Here is a 16,230-nt window from a genome sequence, read left to right on the forward strand (position 1 = left end):
GCTCGCTGTCTTAATAAAAGAAAGACCAGCTTGTTACACTCCAGTTGAACTACCGGAATAGCTTACAATAAAAGAATCCAAAATTCTCCAAAGGAAAACCTCTCAAAATATGACAATTCCTTTCTACTTCTACCCCAGTCATGGGTTTAGAACAAGAGACTGTTTTTAAAAGACAATAATAATTATTAAGAAACACAAGTAACATCTTCCAAATCCTGGTGATGTGAAGGCCTTTTCAGTTTCATTTGTCCTTAGAGGCACTGATGCCCAAATGAAGCATTGTCATCAGAGATGAGACACACTTGGCTCATTAATCAGCTCCCTATGCAGACTTTGGAGTAGGTGGTAGCTGTCTTGAAGGTTAGAAAGAATTGGGACTTTTTGTCATAATGGAAAAGTTTTCACTGAGACTGTTCTGAAAAATACTTGATCTAGGGAATGCAGAATCGTCTCTGAGAATTTCTCTGAGAAATCTCACATTGTCATCTCTCTGTTTATATCTGAGTAAAAGAGACCATCAAGGTAATACACTCTAGGTCACTTAGTTGTAAGAATTTGTGAGATTAGGGTACAGCATAATTTGACCATTGTTTTTGTTGCTCTAATGAAAGTCTATTAATTTGGATTCAAATGAGAAGCTATCAATGAACATTTTAATTTTCCTCGTTTATGTCTACTGATGCAACATTAATTAATCTTACAGCAAAAAGTTAAAATCTTAACATATTCCAATTTTATATAATTTATAGTATGAAGCAAAAAATAATATAAACATAAAAAGAACCATGACTTGGAAAAATTTTTAGTTTAAGGTCATTTCAAAATTCCTCCAAAGGGCTGGAGAGATGGCTCAGCGGTTAAGAGCACTGAATGCTCTTCCAAAGGTCCTGAGTTCAATTCCCAGCAACCACGTGATGGCTCACAACCACCTCTATAGTGAGATCTGGTGCCCTTTTCTGGCCTACAGGCAGGATACTGCATAAATAAATAAATCTTAAAAACAACAACAAAAATCCAAATCCAATGAACTAACCAAACAAAAAAATAAGAAGGAGGAGGAGGAGGAGGAGGAGGAGGAGGAGGAGGAGGAGGAGGAGGAGGAGGAGGAGGAGGAGGAGGCGGAGGCGGCGGCGGCGGCGGCGGCGGCGGCGGCGGCGGCGGCGGCGGCGGCGGCGGCGGCGGCTGGAGAGATGGCTCAGCGGTTAAGAGCATTGCCTGCTCTTCCAAAGGTCCTGAGTTCAATTCCCAGCAACCACATGGTGGCTCACAGCCATCTGTAATGAGGTCTGGCGCCCTCTTCTGGCCTTCAGGCATACACACAGACAAGATATTGTATACATAATAAATAAATAAATATTTTAAAAAATCCTCCAAAACACTGCCTGAATACTACAAAAAAAAATCTGTCAGGAAAGTTTCTAAAAAAATACATTGTCATCAAAAGAACAAATAATCCAATTAAAATAATGGAGTACAGAACTAAACATTGTACTCTCAACAGAGGAATCTAAAATGGCTGAAAGAAACTGGATGGAGGTGGGTGGTCCTTGGACTTCCCACAGGGCAGGGAACCCTGATTGCTCTTTGGGCTTATGAGGGAGGGGAACTTGATTGGGGGAGGGAGAGGGAAATGGGAGGCGGCGGTGGGGAAGAGACAGAAATCTTTAATAAATAAAAAAAAATGTTCAACATCCTTAGTCATCAGAAAAATGCAAATCAAAACAACTCTGAGTTTCCATCTTACACCTGTAAGAAGGGCCAAGATCAAAAACACTGATAACAGCTCATGCTGAAGAGGTTGTGGGGTAAGGGGAACACTCCTCCATTGCTGGTGGGAGTGCAAGCTGGTACAGCCCCTTTGGATGTCAGTGTGGTGGTATCTCAGAAAATTAAAAAAAAAAAAAAACAGCCTTCCTCAAGTCCCAGTAATACCACTTTTGAGTATATATTCAAAGGATGCTCAATTGTGCCACAAGGACATGGTGCTCAACTATGTTCACTGTTCGTATTAGCCAGAACCTGGAAACAACCTAAATGCCCCTTGACTGAAGAATGGATAAGGAAAATGTGGTACATTTGCACAATGGAGTACTACACAGCAGAAAAAAATAACATCTTGAATTTTGCAGGCAAATGGATGGAGCTGAAAACATCATTTTTGTAGTGCGCGGAGATGTAGCGCGCACCATGGCGCTGTCACGTCAGGGGCACGGGACCTGGGCGCCATTTGCTGTTCCACGTCAAACTTGACAGCTTGTGCGCAACTTGTGCGCATGCGCGCCCACAGCGCATGCGCGCACGAGCCCCCCCCCCCAACGAGGGGAGTATTTCTATCTGGCCATCCGATCTGGCCAATCATAATTTAAGCACGATCACTCCATTCTGGCCTGAGCCATTGGGTTGATGACACGTCAGGGCTTTGTCTGGCACCGTATATATTCTTCTGCGTCACGGGGACGGGGTCTTTTGCCTCTTTACAACCTCAAGTGTAAGTGCTCCAATAAAGTGTGTTCTGAGAAGAATCCTGTTGTGGTCGTCTCTTCTGCTGGCGGGAGCGGCGTGCTGCACATTTTGAGTGAGGTAACCCAGACCCAGAAAGCCAATTAACACGTGTACTCACTTCTTAAGCATGAAGCAAAGAAAACCAGCCTACAACTCACAATCCCAGAGAACCTAGACAACAATGAGGACCCTAAGAGAAACATACATAGATCTAATCTACATGGGTAGTAGAAAACCACAAGATCTCCTGAGTAAGTTGGGATCATGGGTGCCTTGGGAGAGGGTTGAAGGGAAGGGGATAGGCAGGGAGGGGAGCAGAGAAAAATGTGTGTGTGTTTCTATGTCTGTCTGTGTGTGTGTGTGTGTGTGTGTGTACGTACATGTTTCTGTGTGTCTGTGTTGCATCGTGAGTCACCATGTAGAAAGTCAAAGAAGGACCCCTGGAAGTCACATTATTGCTTCCACCTTGTGGGACTGAACTCAGGGTTGCAGGCTTGACAGAAAGTGCATTTATCTGCTGAGCCATCTTTCTGGTCTTCCTGTCAGGAAGTTTAAACCTCCATCTAATGTATGTCTTTCTTGACAACATTTATTTCCATTTTTTTCTTGATGTTTTTCATCCATGGATTGTTTTTGGAAGTCAGAACAGGAAAATGCTTCCAAACAGACACTATCCACCCAATAATGTTATCTTTTTGTGAGTGCTCTGAAAATTAGTTCATATGTTTTGGTGATAGGTGCACAGCTCTTCTGTGCTTATATATTGGGGAATGCCTGTCTTTTTCTAGTGCTCCTTCTTGATCTCTCAATACTCCATTAGAGACTATTGTTCTTGAGCAATGTTTATGTCTCTGTTGGGATGGCTCATACAGTGATGAAATGAATCCCTCCTGACAAATTAATGCTGTGCAATTGGCTCTTCTAGAAAAAAAAAAAACAAGTTGGTCATTTAGTAATATTTTAAAATCCATTCAGTAAACAGAGATAAGGACTGCCAAGCATAGCAGGTAGTTTTTCTTTTCAATGAATTTATAGAAAGCATTGCTTCCCTTGGCACTTGGTTATTGTTTGTTTGGGAGTGTTTTTATTGCTTTTAGTTTTTAATGTTCAGTGAGCCAGATACTCTGTGAAGCTTAAAATCCCAATGTCAAAGTACACTGTGGTGTCTTGACTCTCTGAGTCTCTTAAGTGCCATTCGGAACACAGTTCTACGAAAAGTAACTATTATAGCATAATCAGTCAGTAAAGGCTTAGCAAACCCTGTTGAATGAATTAAACTACAGATAGTAACAGCTAAAGTATGATCAAATTCTTAGCACAGAAGCAAGACTGTCAAAACAGATCCCCATATTACCACCTCAGAAGAAGGGGGGGGACAAGATAATGGCAAAAAGATTATTTTAATTGTTTTTCTTTTTAAAATCTGTGTTCTATAAATGGGACAATACTCCCAATTTCAGGTATATAGTAATAATTATATCTTTGGTGACAAAAATAGGAGAGCAAGCTCAGGCCTCTAGCTCATCCCAACATGCTCCTTTGGCTGTCTTGTCCATTAATAACATTCAACCACTCTGGGCACACATATCAGAATTTGACATTTCTACAACTTAGTGGAGCTCATGAACATACAAGTCACTGTTTCAATAATAAAAGCAAGAGGTCTTGTTGATCTATTTGCTTGATGGAACAATTCTGTTGTGAAATTCCTTAAGACTTAGTGTTTGGTTTAGAAGTATACAATACAATTAGATATTAAATAACATTTTCTTGGTATTCATTGGTTTAGTTTGGGGTTTTTGTTGGTTTCTTTGCTTTCCCTTATAATGTGCTTTCAATGTTGTTTTCTCATTTCATCCCTGAAAGCTCACAGGAAATTTTCTAGGATACTTGATAATAACTCAAATTATTAAACATTTTCACTAACACTTGCTCAATCAAGTCACATAGATCCAAATCCAAGACTATCACATAAGACCTAGGGATCTGTCCATGCTGCCTTTGGAAGTACTCGACTTCAAGAACGAATACATTGATGAATTTCATTTGAAACTATATTTGTAGCAATCAGAACTCTTGCTTATTGGTTGTTATTTCAAAGACTACAAAATAACAGGCAAACAAATGTTAGGGATCTATATTTGATTATAATTAAAAAATAAGTCAGTTTTAATAGTGAAAACTTCTAAAACAGAATACTACTAATATAAAACTCCAACAAATTAATACGATTTTCTTTAAAATTTTCCATTTTATTGTGCAGTAAAACTGTCCCAAAGGATCAATTTGAATACAGAACATCAATTCAATAGGACTTCTCTACAGTTCTACACATCTCTGGTGTTTACATTGTTAACAATATATGAAATTATTTTTGGGCATCATCACTTGGAATTCAACTCGCACTTGAATTTGCTCTAAGAGAAAACAGCAAACACGTTACCATATCAGAAAATGCAGAAGTTTTTCTCAGGCAACAACCTAGTGACTGGCTGTGGCTGCGGGGACAGCCATGTGACAGGAGATTGATTTCAAGGCAGATGACTGCTGATCAGGCCTTATTCTTTCAGATTGTGTGTGTGTGTGTGTGTGTGTGCCATACTCACATCCATTTATACTCTCAGCTATTCTTACACTATTGTTGATTATCTGAGGAAACTTCTTTTCAACGACTCTAAAATAATCTCTGTTTCTGCAACAATAAGCATAATTGACAATTAGGCCGCATTATTCGCGGCTAAAATATCTCTGCTAAAGATGATGCACACAATGTGGAGGAGAGAGAGGCTGTGGAAGGCGAAGGAAGACAGCGCTTCAGAGACCTTGTGGAGAACTGAAAATTATAACGAAATGGGCTTGGATCATCAGGGTTGGGGTGACAAGCTGACAAGGCAATTTTAATAGATCATGGAAAGTAGAAATCTAATTGTCAAGTAGTTTCTATGAAGGCAGAGCTATCATGTACCCTATTCACATTGGATGTCTAGAGCCAACATACCCCATAACTACTGCATAAATATTTCATTGAATTTTGTAAAACAAAAGCATTACCTGGGAGTCAGGAATAATAATCAAATTATCAAATTAATCAGATCTCTAAAGCTACGCGTTCTCACATCAGTGTGTGGCTGACAAAGCACAGAAGGAGACTTAGTTTTTATTTTGTTTTTTTTTTTAATTTGTGTTTTTCAAAGAATCTTGGTAACAGCACCTCTCTTGACCCTCTCTCTACCCTAAGAAGTGAACATGAGGGGGGAAAAAAATAAGGATTTTAGTTTTCTTAGTTTGTCTGTGGTCTATGCTGATAGGACTCCATAGCCATGTTCCTAAGATGGGCATGCAATAGTGGGGCCATAAAGTTAGTCTGGCAAGGAATCCATTTCACTTCAACCATAAAATCCCAAACCAGACTATCTCCGAGTAGCTGTGAGGAATAACAAGCACAGGCAGTTCTGCGGTTCCTTTGCAAGATGGATTGCCCCTTCCAGATTCCTGTTTGCCTCTCCTCACTAGTGAGGCTCTGATACAATGGGATGCAGATGAAATGGCATCAATTGCTCTCCCTGGGTCACCAGGAAAATGACTGCATCCAGCACCAGTCAGCAAGTATCAAGATACAGTTGGGGGAAGTTTTATATTTTTAAGAGTAGAATACATGCACTATGTAAGTTTTGGATAGGATTTTTGAAATCCTCTGTAAGAAGCAGCAATTTTAGAGAACCCACTGACATGTCACACCAGAGTAGATCCCAGTTCCTGGGTTCAGAACTGACATAGGTGGGCTTTTGGTTCAGCATTGGAAAAAAAGAAAGAAAATTCCAGATTCTCAGTGTTCTGCAAATAGCCAGAAATTGCTTCCAGCTTTGAATAAACACTAAACAACGATTCTGCTCAAGAGAACAGGGAACATCAATTAAAGACATCTGGTGAGTGACACATTTGTCCCAATGTAAAACATCCAAAAGAATCCCAAGTCAGAGAGAGGGCAATTTCATCAAGAAAATAAAGAATCTAATTTAGTACATGACATCTCAAGCCTCTTCCAACAGATTTAGGAAACCCAAAATTGAGAGTTTTAGGTAAAAACCTTATAAGATACTTTAGAATTCAATCCATGAGAGAATTGATTAAAGCAGAATTAAAATTTATCCAGTTCATTTACCATGCAAGATTTTATATTAAAAAAGTCAGAGGATAACAGGAGAGATAACGTAAGAAATAATGCTTTCATTTTTTTAAGTAAGAATTTTATTTTTTACAAAAGTTGTGAAACCAAGTATAGAAAATCAAACGCCTGTCAGTTTCATGCAGCAAGCCGGGAAGTGGTGGTGCACACCTTCAATCCCCAGTACTCTGGAGACAGAGGCAGGCAGGTCTCTATGAGTTTGAGGCCAGCCTGGTCTGCAGAGTGTGTTCCAGGACAGCTAGGGCTACACAGAAAAACCCTGTCTTGAACCCCCCTAAAAAGAGAGAACTCCTTAGAAGGTACTGTATTTTATTCATACTGCCTTCCCCAGCTCCTCCCAGATCCAACCTGCCTCCACCTTCATACTCATCCATATCTCTCTCCCTCCCTCTCTGTGGCCCTTTCTCTGTCTCTTTCTTTCCCTCCCTCTTTCTATACTTCTGTCTACCACTGCCTACACCCTGGGCATCTCTATTGATTCCATCTGGTACATCCACTGACAGGGCAAGATATTTCAGAGACCTGTGTCATTGCAATATTGGGATGGAGTTTAAAAAACAAGGTACATAAAATATGCAGAAGTAATAATGGCAAAAAGAAAAATTTTTGAAAAAAAAATAAAATGAGCTTCTAGGTCAAGTGTAGAATTGTTTGGAAACTCGAAAGCTTTATGAGGAGTTCTCTAATATAAGCCGAGGAATGGAAATTAGATCCCTCTAGTGTTAAACAGTTGAAAGAATATGCCAATTCTAGAGTATTGGTCATATTTGGTTTTTATATCATGTTGTCATCATATTAAAATAATTCCTTAGGAATAACAAAATCTGTTATAAGCTAAGTAAATGTTTGTGTCTCACCAGCTCATAAGTTAAATCTCAGATTCCCAAAGTGAAGGCGGGATCTGCTAGGAAATGAGGGCATGAGAGGAGGCTGGAAGAGAGACCTAGCAAAGACTTCAGAGAGCTCTTTGTCTGCTGCATGAGGGCCAGTGAGGAGGCAGCTGTCTGCAGAGCATCAGCAAGCCAGGAGCTGATCCCTCACCACAGCAGAAGGGGCTGGCACCTGGGAGACTCAGCCTCTAAAACAAAATAATTTCTATCTAAGCCACCAACCTGATATATTGATATATCACCAATAATGATATACACCAATCTGACTAACAGACTTTCTTTAGGGAATTGTTTGTTCAATTTACAAATGAATATGGGACCTAAACTCATAGAAACTCAAAAGTGATAATAAATGAGAATCTATTTACCCATTTTTCTCCCTTTATTTTTTTATATTAGATGGAGACCTATGAGGCAAGGCAAGCGACACTGGTACTCTCTTCAGAAAGGGAACTCACTACTAAATTGAATCTCTAAGGCTAGTCTTCTCTTATCTCGTATGCCTTATGCAATGGTCAGCAGTCCCTGTCAACTTGACTAGATTTGAATCACCCCGTAGACACATCTGTATATGTGTTGGACAGAAAGATAGCCAGAGAGCTCTAATTGAAGAAAATAAAAAACTTACCATGAATGTGTATAACATCACACCAGGGACTAGAGCCCAGCCTGAATGAAAAGAAGAAAGTTGGGAGGAAGCCAGCTGGGGCCAACATTCCTCTTCTGTTTCCTGCCTTCACATACACTGTGGCCAGCAACGCCAAGGTCCTGCCACACACCCCCTTTGCCATGATGGATGAGAACTCAAGGTGTGAGACAACAAGCCCTTTCTTTCATAAGTTCCTTTTTTTTTCCAGTTTATCACAGAAGTAAAAATACAAGCAACATGCCTCAGTTCACAGTGACGGATACAGGATCTATGCAGTAACATCTGGACAATCAGAAAAGCAGCCTCTAATTTGAGGTTTATGTTATTCAATTTCCAAATGTCATATGCCAAAATAAAGAATTGAGAGTTCCCAAATCAAATTATTTAAAGTTTCTCTAACAAAACAGAAACAGCTACTTCTGAGTGTGCAGTTTGGGATTCTATTTGGGACAAAGACTTCAGTGGTAGGGGTGACATGCTGGACCCGGTTTGAAATCCTCAAGTGGCGAGTTCTTACTAACACAGCAGCAGCCTCGTGTCTCTGATGAGGAGTCACTCCCGCTCAGAGTCGCTCAGCTGAGTGGAGAGTGGAAGTGGAAGTGCTCTCTCTGCACCAGTGGGTTCTGAAGAAGCAAGGAAATAAACCAGAGCCCAAAGGCTGCTGCCACCTGAATGCAAGCAGCTCAAGTTCTCATGATCTGGGAAGCTTCAGCGTTTCCAGAGAGACAAAGAAATCGCGTACAAGACAACCACAAGCAGGAAATCTCCTAGTATCTAAATTAAGCCCTCTCAGTCCCTTACAGGGACACCTCCTTGGATCATTTACCTCTAGAATGAGTTTTACCTCCAAGAACAGAGACGTGTTAAATGATATGTTTTAATTACCTAAAACAATCTCCCTTCTGCCTTTATTTTTTCAAGTCACATCCCCCCCAAATTGAATAAAAGGGAGCATCATATTGATGGTTTGCTCTCATATTTGATTTATAATAAGAAAACTCGGCAACAGCTGTGTGCTTAGCTTGGTAATTTGAATGCAGGTCACCCCTATTACAATGAGAAACTATGTACAATGATAAAAAAGAATTCCAGGCACAACACTCTGGCCTTTTATGTTATGCAAATTCCACATAACCAAATACTAACTACTAAAACACATGAATATGAACATTTACCAGGTTTTTTTTAAATTTCTTTGGTTGGCTATCAAACTGGGGATTCGATTAAATGACTGGCACTACCTCTCTGCATAGCCTTGTTTTTCATTTGTCTATTTTGAGAAATGCTGAAAGGCAGACTATCTTGTCCTTTCCGCACACTGATCCCAGTTCTATAGGAAGAATGAGAGATGGCCTTAGGCCATTACAGTAAGATCACAGAGGAAACACAAAGCATTCCCATACTGAAGAAATGTGTTTGCATTTGTGGTTTTTCTGATGCCTTCAAACGAATGTTCCTACGTCACAACCACATCTGTTTGGATGCTTCTTCCCTTTGGGTAAATGAACAAAGGGACATATTGTTAGAACTTTCCTGGTAGAAATTAAATCTGCTTTCATCCTTGTCTGGCCCAGCTTTCCTTGAATCGCTCTACTTATTTTGTGGGGGTTTCTTTCCTATAAGATGATAGAAAACTCAAATGTATCATGAATATGGTACCTTGTAGACACTGAGTAGATGGGAAAGAATGTTTACGTTTTCTTGGGGCACTAAGAAGGGCAACTTAAAAAAATCTTAAGAAGGAAGGTTAGAACTGGCAATTAGAGACCTATGTCAGAGTGGGGAGGTAAGGAAGGCGTGGGGCATCAGAATGCGTTTGACCTTTAACACGTTTTCAATTTCTTCCTCTGGATTTATCTAGACAGATTGATAGTCAAGACACAAATTTCTCCGGTTTCAACACCACCTATGTATCTGTATTATGCACTCAAATATCAGGGTGTTCAATATCACACAATGAAACTTGTATGAACGGGTGGGAAAGCAGATAAATTCCAGCGCCACCCATCAGATATCAACCAGGCCACACAGACAAAGAAGTCTTCATTTGCTAATAATCTGCATACAGTTAGAACTGAAAGTTAACCAGAGTCTCGCACAAACCTAATTATGACAACACAGCATTAGAACCCAGGGAAAACTAAAAACATCACCACATGTTTTACAAAAGAAGAGAAAATGAAAGGTACTTACGCTTTTGCTCCGAGAAAGTGAATCACAAGTATTCCTCTCCATGGCGGAGTTTTCAGTAGTTCAGATGCCACTAGCTGCTTCCAGCGTCGCTCCTCTCACTGTAACAGTTGTCCACTCAAAAGCAACTGGAATGCTGGAGGAAAAGGCAAGGAAATGTTTAATCAAGTATATGATTAACATGTGCACCTCGAAACGCTGCCACGGACTGGGACAGTGATTCTTAAATAATTCATCAGAACAGGCGGAGATGTTGATGTGTTTAAAGCAATAAAAGTGGACACAAGGAACATTTCCAACACAGCTTTTGTTAAACGCAAGCTACAGATCCCAGCAACATCTGCTTTCTGTTAAACATCTACGCTTACTTTTTTGGTGCTTGAAATAAATAGGTGTGGTAGACGGAGTCTAAAGATTCTCATATGAAGCAAAGATGCAGCCGAATCACCATATGTGCCAATCCTTGCTGGGAAAACAAGGGACTTCTCAATTTTTCATTAAGGGGTCAACAACATAGCTGTGTCCAACACTGGAAGAACACCACCGACTGCAGGGTGGCCATGAGAACGGCTTCACGGCTTTCTTTTCTTGTTGTGCTTCCAGTGAGTCTACATAAAGGCCAGGGGAGCCACCCCAGCGGATGTGCAACAGTCAAGTGAATTCTTGAGCCTGTCAGTTCAAAGGGGTTGAGAAGAATGCTTGCGAGAAGGTGAGGGCAGCTCGCTAGTTAAACAGTAACTGTTACTCTTGAGACTATTGCAGAAGAGCTGCCCCTTTCACAACATCAACTGCCTCGTTACCTAACCGCCACTTTCTGAACCACTGGAAAGGGCACTGAGTCTTGAAGGAAGAACAAGAAAAATCGGTACATTTCCAATACATCTAGACATGATTTGCCCATTTGGGGGGGCAGGCTTGTATGTGGGATAATGTAGGTCTTTGAGGGACCTACTGTAGAGGGAAGAGGATGAGGTCAACGAGCTTGATCAAAACATTGACTAAAAGTGTCAGCTGTCATTGGAAACGTGGAGTGTTGGCAGCAACCGTGTGTTGCTCAATCTTTTGGATATAATCTAAGCTTCTTTATGGAAAATAATGTGTCTAAAGCTTAGGGGAAAGAGTAGCAACAATTAAGGGCTGAAGGAGTTGGTTTCACAAAAAAAGGTTTTTTGTAAAAAAAAAACTAAAGTATTATGAATTATACATTAAAAGCATAAGTAATCTGAAACAATTATCTGCTTTAAAAATATGAATTCAGGCTAGGCAGTCAGGAAGCAGGAGCAGGCAGATCTCTGTGGGTTTGAGGCCAGCCTGGTCTACAAGAGCTAGTTCCAGGACAGGCTCCAAAGCTACAGAGAAACCCTGTCTCAAAAATAAAAGAGTATGAATTCAAAGCAGAAGCGATCACAAGAAGCACTATGGATCCGAGCATAGGGGTAGCCGCCCAGCAGAGGATTCCAAAGCCCAATCACACCATTGGATAGGGACATTGACCGAGCTCTCTAGCAACCCACAGTGGCACTCTCTCAAGGCCAGAGAAACTTGTTTTAATCACGTATGAGTCACTCTCTTCAGAGTTTTCAAAATCAAAGTGAGATATTTTTAGGGAGGCCAGAGGTCCCTTAACAACAAGGTGGAAATAGAAAGAGAGAAGGGATACTATTATTGCTAAGAATACCCCGGGATGTAGAGACCCAGAGCTACCAAAGGAAAAAAGCCGTTTCCAGCTTGAATAAAATGTTTGCCTAAAGGCAAGAGAAAAACACATTATCCAATGTGAGTTTCTAGGGAAAAAAATAATAATCATTTCTTTGAGTGTGTATGGTTTTTTTTGTATGTGTGTGACTGTTTTAACAGAAGAGGGTTTGTATAGAGGGCCAACCTACAAAGGAAAAATACTTTTTTCGGGTGCCTCCAGGACTGGAGTCACCTTCATGATTATGTATGATGCCTTGCATCTTGTATGGGCTCAGAGAATATGGAAATTATTCATTTCATTTGAGAAATGGATAGAGATTGTTTTAATTATGAACTAAGTGCCCATGCCTAGAGAGAGGAGGGAAAAAAAATCTAGATAACTGCTGTGGGAAACTGACGCATGATCAGAGAGAAACTCATTGAAGATAGTTAATTATTCATTTGATATGTAATGAGTACCCTTAGGGTACCAAGCATGAAGTAGTGCCCATAGTGAGCTACTTAATCAATGAGTTCAGATGAACAAATCAGTAAAATCAGACAAATAACGGATTTGACCTAGAAAGGTTTGCTGAATTAATTGAGTCCTTCAGAAATTTGCCTTAAAAGCCTTTAATTCTGTCATTAAGAGACGCTGTCCCACAGGAATTCAAAACTTAAAGGAATATGAGTAAACAAATGGATTTAATTGAAAGAGCAAATTCTCCATCTGTATAGCTAGGAGGCAGCTTGGCCTCCTTAAAAGAGTAGAGACATGGGCACCAAAACGGGCTATCTCTGTGCAGCTCTGGGGGACCTGACATGCCTGAGCAGACAGACGCTGATGGACACTTGGGCTTTGAGTGTAGATGGAGTGATTTGCACAAAGCATTGTCTAGCAAAGTCATGGCCTGTAAGAGATGGGTGACACTTGTCTTAAACATCTACATTTTTCTCTTGAGTACCTCATTGCAAGTAATGATGACACAACTGATTCTAATTTATTGTCCACAATGCCTAAACTCCAACAAACAAAACAAGATGAGGCAAATTTCAACTAAGTATTAGTGAATCATTTATCAAGATCTTGGGAGACAGTGTACTAATATCAGGATTTCTTGAAGAGAGTTTGAAGATGAAGGTGGCGTAGACAGAGGGACCCGCAATGACAGTGCAGTCCTGGGAACAGGCAAAGCTAGAGTTCGATACACTAAGTTCAAAGAGCAAGCAAAGATGGATGCCAGAATCTCCGAGAAGGCAATCATGCTAGCTGGCTACCTTGACAAGCCTGGTTACTCTCTGGCACAGCCTGGAGGAAAGAGGTGAAGAGAAGCACGTGACCTCTGATCTTTTGCCAGGATTCCCCACTAGCTGAATGCAACTGAGCAAGAGGGCAAAGGAAGCTGCTGGTACCCTTTTCATCTGTCAGCCTCCCAGGGCAGAAAGCTCTGAGAGCAGGCCAGGGAAGAGACAAGAGCTGCAGGCAAAATAGAAGCCAGGCAGCACAGACACGTTCTGTATTCTAGCAAGAGGGCTGCATTTTCCTCATACCCCATTCCTTCCAAGAAAAATACTTGTCAGGCATCTCAATAGCCTCATGAAGTCAATATTGCTAACATGTCACACTTCTAAAAAAGGAGGCCATCTGCTCCAGAGAGAACTCGATGCCCAGATTCAAGCTTGATCTCTCTGAGACCATGGTTTTTATTGCTTGTACCTCCATGCTGCTCTGCGCTGCTCTCACGGACCAATGCAATTTAATTATTAGCAAAGAATAATAGGCACAAAAATGAAATGGGTGCCTACACCCAAAGATTTTTTCATGAGGAATAAAAAGAGTTGACTCCCAGGAAGGTCGTTGTCGGAGTCCCTACAAATTCCTCCCTTAGCAAAAACAATGCCAAACAACAGAATGTGTTTCCTCCCTCTAGGCAAGAAACACTAAAATGGAAAGCGGGAGGGAACACTGGTACATAGGATGCCATTATGGCAGAAGCTTCCATATAAAAGTCAATTAGGAAGAAGGAAGAGTCCACTCCTGCGGGGAATAAACTTCAGAATCAGAAAAAAAAAAGAAAGAAAAGAAAAGAAAAGAAAAGAAAAGAAAAGAAGAGAAAAAGAAGAAGCAGGTTAGTAGAGCTAAGACACTGAGAACCGGAGCCTTGACCATGGGACCTGGATAAACTGTGAGCTTTAGAGCAAGGACTGGCTGTAGAAAAGTTTCATCCCGGGGATTAGGAATTTAAGAAGCAAACATTTGGAAGTGCCTATCAGAAGAATTCATTTTGATGTCTACCATTTCGTCCACACAGGAGCTTTGTGATATTGGAGAAAATTCATCTGCTTTACCTTTGACTTGCATGCTTCCCAGAAAGTAGAGATGGCCGTCTTTCCCAGCATACCTCTAAGGGTTGTTGTAGGAATTGACTACTAACATCAGAGAGTTCTAAAGCATTCCCTTCGAACATAGTTCTGCTCATTTAAACAGAAAACATGCCAATGTCTAATAACTCAAACCTAAGAGTGAAATAAGCTGCCAAATGCCCTCAAATATCAGGAAAGCTTTTGAGTATATGTTCATCATTGAAGACAAATTTCCCGTTCTTCTCTTTTGATGGAACTAGAATTTTTCCTCTCCTAAGGTTAAAAAAAAAAAAAAAAAGACCATTGAATTGGAAGACTACTCCCAAACATATAAAACATCCCTGAGCCCCGACCTGCTAGTCCCTGAAATAAGGCTGTCGTACAACACCAGACCCTCTTCTTTCAAGGCCGTAGCTCTCACATGTCGGGTATGACCCCTGGGGGAGTTGAATGACGCTTTCACAGGGGTTGCCTAAGACCATTGGAAAATACAGGTATTTATATTACAAGTTAAAACAGTCATGAAATTGCAGCTATGAAGCAGCAACAAAAGGAAATTTGTGGTTGGGGGATCACCACATGAGGAGCTATGTTAAAGGGCTGCAGCATTAGGATGGTTGAGAACCAGTGTTTGAGGGAGAGAAATGTGTCCAAGTGTACTACGTGTAACTAATTAAGAAGTACTCAAATCTGTCTCCAATTTAGAGTCTTCTTTTTTTTTACCAGATGATAGATGTTACTAATGACACTTCAAACTGAAATTAAATTGCTTCTGTCATCCCTTGAATTCTCTTAAAGGAATTACTTAGAAGTAATGATGGAACTGAACTTGGGGTGTTATACACATTCTCAGAACCACCCTCCCATGCAATTCCCTCATGCAGGTCAAACAGGCTCAATTTATTTAGTCCTAGCCAGCAAATGTATGCAGATAAATTAGGAAGAGGCAATCAACCTAAGAGTTAAATATTCAAATGTTAGCCCTCCCATGCAGTCCCTTCATGCCGGCCAAACAGGTTCAATTTATTTAGTCCTCACCAGCAAAATATAAGCAGATAAATTAGGAAGAGGCAATCAGCCTAAGAACTAAAGACTTCAAATGCTAGCTGAAAAGAAACATACTGATGCCCTTAGTGAATTGAGTACACCCCCTCTCCATATGAAAGATAGACAGCGTTTGCCTGCTTAGCCTGTATTTAGACAAAGGAAGAAAGTGCCTGGGATTGCCTCATAGCTTCTAAAATTGTAAGCGAAGATGCACTTTAGACCAGACCAAAGAGAACAGTAGAGGGTCCCTGTTACAGCTGCTACCATCTGTCCAGGTGTCATGTGCTGCTATCCCTCATCTAAGTACTTGTGTGGGGACCTAGAAGCTAGGATCTAGAAAGCCCCAGGCATACAGGAAGTCATCCCAGATTGGCCTAAGATCACAGAGCTGCCCGCGATAGACAGGAAAGAAACTGGAGTTCACCCCAATTCCTCTGATCCCAGTGTCCATGAAGCTGAACATCCTATCCTGTTCATTATTTGTCTTAAAGCTAATTGCACAGCTCGAAAAGCATCACAGGGGTTTCCAACAGAGTTTACCTATTCAGTTCTGGGGCAGACCAAGCCAGCAACTAGCAACAGAGGATGAACTTGGAATTGGAACGTCAGGTTTCTGTTTACTCCCAGTGCGGACTGTTCTCTGCAGGAACCTCACAAAGCCCCCAAGTGGGAATGGAGTGGTCTGTCACACACATGTTTAATGCGGGCCATTCTATCCGTCCTCC

At 40.9% G+C, this 16,230-nt stretch overlaps 1 protein-coding gene across 1 annotated transcript in view; it reads right to left on the minus strand.

The window, feature by feature from the left end:
• Pde4d (phosphodiesterase 4D) overlaps positions 1-10,553 on the minus strand; it is a 1,097,876-nt gene extending 1,087,323 nt beyond the window's left edge. The window contains exon 1 of the mRNA XM_050160342.1: positions 10,421-10,553. Within this exon, the coding sequence (XP_050016299.1) occupies positions 10,421-10,462 (42 nt within the window). The 5' untranslated portion in view covers positions 10,463-10,553. The remainder of the gene's footprint in view (positions 1-10,420) is intronic.
• Positions 10,554-16,230: the final 5,677 nt, after the last annotated feature.

Source organism: Alexandromys fortis, unplaced genomic scaffold (genome assembly GCF_014885135.2).
Source record: "Alexandromys fortis isolate MF-2015 unplaced genomic scaffold, M_Fortis_MF-2015_v1.1 scaffold_76, whole genome shotgun sequence".
In the NCBI taxonomy this organism is placed as follows: domain Eukaryota; kingdom Metazoa; phylum Chordata; class Mammalia; order Rodentia; family Cricetidae; genus Alexandromys; species Alexandromys fortis.